General features: G+C 45.4%; 1 protein-coding gene across 1 annotated transcript; it reads left to right on the forward strand.

The window, feature by feature from the left end:
* The first annotated feature begins 1,593 nt into the window (after positions 1-1,593).
* LOC120846440 lies at positions 1,594-2,346 on the forward strand. The gene has a single exon (XM_040218203.1). The coding sequence runs from the start codon at positions 1,594-1,596 to the stop codon at positions 2,344-2,346; it is 753 nt and encodes a 250-aa protein (XP_040074137.1).
* The last annotated feature ends 477 nt before the right edge of the window (positions 2,347-2,823 follow it).

The raw sequence follows: 2,823 nt of genomic DNA on the forward strand, positions 1-2,823 counted from the left end.
CCGTTCCTCCTTTCCCTCCTCTTGAACAGGTCGGGACAGTATACCCGCCTCAGACCAGACAAAGCGGTGTATTAATGATCGTATTGCTGAGCGCAAGAGGGCAGTCGCATCTAACTTGCAAAATTCGGAGATTGCGAAACACGTAGGTGAATGCGACGATTGCAAGCCGCTGTGGAATAAGACAACGATGTTGGCGAGGGAGGGAGATGCACCTAAAAGAATCCTTATCGAGTCTATTAAAATAAACAGCACAGCCAACTGTATTAGTAACCCGTCAACATTTATAAACGAGGCAACAAATAGATTTCTAAGCCTTTGAGTGTGTTTTGTTCGTGTGAGCCAGAGTTTTCTAGTTTTGTTTTCGTTTGGAAGTATGTGTTTGTACGCATCTCTTTTAGAGGTTCCTCAAAAATGTTTTTGTTGTTATTTGTTTTTTTTTTAGGAAGAGATAGGGGATTAGGCGCGGGGGGGGGGGGGGGGGGGAGGTAGAAAGTACCACCGCTGGAGGTCACACGCTTTGTCGCGTTTCACCGACGTCCTCAATGTTAAAATGATGGGCTTAGTTTGGTCCAGAGATCTGTGGAGCGGTTGCTGCTTCCCGCCTGGTGTCGGCGTCAAGTTTGAAGTTTGGGGAAAGTGATTCAGTCTGTGTCTGAGTTGGCTTGTTGATCGTGTTTACGACCTACGGAGGGGGGAGTGGAAAGGGTGGGTGAGAGAATAGAATGTTTGACAGTGTGACGTCATGCGCCGAGGGATGGTGGTTTGTTGTCCTTATAAGCGAGGCTGGGGGAATAAATGTTCAGCAGAGTTTGAGACCTGTGCCTCTGTTGTCCCCTTTTTTCTTCTCCTTTTATCCTACGTCTCGGGTTTTACAATGTTGAAAGTTCACCAGCTCGCTTGCATCTTCTCTGCAATTTCTATCATAATACATATTTTGTTTTGATAGCGTGATTATTATTTGAAACAATAATATCAGTCCTGAATATTACTAACTTATGATCAGATATGCCGTCATGAACAAATAAACGTCACGATCATCGAAATCAAAGCCAATTCAAGAAGTGAATCGGACATCTTTGTGCCCTAGCCTGCCAAACGATCATCCGACCAAGCGACGTCCGGAGCGTTGAAGTCACCTCAAATTACCAACTGATTTCCATTTTTAGGGCGCCAGATCCGGTGTCCTCCTTCAAAATCCGGTGTCCTCCTTCAAAAGGAAGACCACAGCGGCTGTCTCGGGCATAGAGAGGCGATCTAAGTAGCCAGCACCTTCACCGCCGGAGCTGATACATTGTTTCGCCTTCCAACAGATCGACTGCTTATCGCTGCCCTGTCATCACCCGTACCGCCACGTGCAGCGCTGCCACCCCTGCTCCCGGCGACGGCAACATCCGGTGTCCTCCTTCAAAAGGAAGACCACAGCGGCTGTCTCGGGCATAGAGAGGCGATCTAAGTAGCCAGCACCTTCACCGCCGGAGCTGATACATTGTTTCGCCTTCCAACAGGTACGTGCAAGTTGTTTTGCCAACAAACGCATCGTACCAGCTACTTAGATCGCCTCCCTATTTTGTAACGCCTGTTGTTTCGAGCAGTATGCCAACGAACCAAGAGCTGGCGAAAGAAGTTCAGCTACTGAGGGATGAGCTAAAAAATCGAAATGCTGAGCTTAAAAAAGAGTTTGATGTTGCAAACACAGAAGAATTCCGTTCTTTGAGGAACGAACTGCATGAGGCTCAGAATAGTCTGGCCTTCATGAACAAAGATATCGAAGAGCTGAAGGCAAAGTGTGATAGTTTGAGTGCAGACAACACAAAACTGAAACAGAGCAATGATTTATTAGAAACAAACAACACAGACCTAACACGGCAGGTCGCTCAACTCGAGCAGTACTCACGTCTCAACAACGTTGAGATCCGTGGCGTGCCCAACAACCCGACCGAAGATCCCGGAGAGCTTCTAACGCACATTGGTAACCACATCAACTGTCCCATCACTAAAGCTGACATCGACATCGTGCACCGGGTTCCCACCCCAAGTCAACCAAACGCTCACAACATAATCGCGAGATTCATCTCGAGGGATCATAAGAATGATTTCCAAAAGAAGGCACGCCGCGCTCGCATCACAAGCAAAGATTTGAACCTACAAGAGGAACCGCGTCAAATCTTTTTTAATGATCACCTTTCTCCTCTAAACAAAAAACTCTTCTCTGCGGCACTGCGCCTAAAGAAAGACAAGGAATGGATGCACCTGTGGACTGACCAATGTGTTATTAAAGCCAGAAAAACCAATGGGAGCTCAGTTCACAAGATCGTGTCTCAGGATGATTTGAGCGTCTTTGTCTAGCTTCTAAATCTTTCTGTGTCCCTCTTCGGTTTTCACTTTTTCTTTTCCTTATGAACGTATCCTTGCTTGAACCAGACCTATTTTCCAGACAGACATCCACTTCATCGGAGTTATCGGTACTCCATCTGAACATCAGAAGCTTACGTAGTCATTATGACGATCTGATTTGCTTATTATCTACCCTAAAACATGATTTTCACTTTATCGCCCTTTCTGAAACATGGCTCAGCAATAACACGAATAACAACTTCAATATCCCTGGCTATCAGGTAATATATGGTCATCGCGAATCACAAGAAATAACGTTTCCGTCTAAATCGCACGGGGGAGTTGCTCTTTACATAAAAAATACACTTACTTTCAGAGTTCGAGATGACATTCATATATCATCTAATCTTTGTGAATCACTATTTATAGAAATTCCGCCAAATCCCAAATCACCTAGTGTAGTTCCTGATAAAACAAAAAGTACACTCA

This window comes from Ixodes scapularis, unplaced genomic scaffold, assembly GCF_016920785.2.
Source record: "Ixodes scapularis isolate PalLabHiFi unplaced genomic scaffold, ASM1692078v2 PGA_scaffold5__190_contigs__length_132052651, whole genome shotgun sequence".
NCBI lineage: Eukaryota > Metazoa > Arthropoda > Arachnida > Ixodida > Ixodidae > Ixodes > Ixodes scapularis.

What these genes read in the sequence shown, in the direction of transcription:
- LOC120846440 (XM_040218203.1), top strand. Translation starts at nt 1,594, where the DNA reads ATGCCAACGAACCAAGAGCTGGCGAAAGAAGTTCAGCTACTGAGGGAT.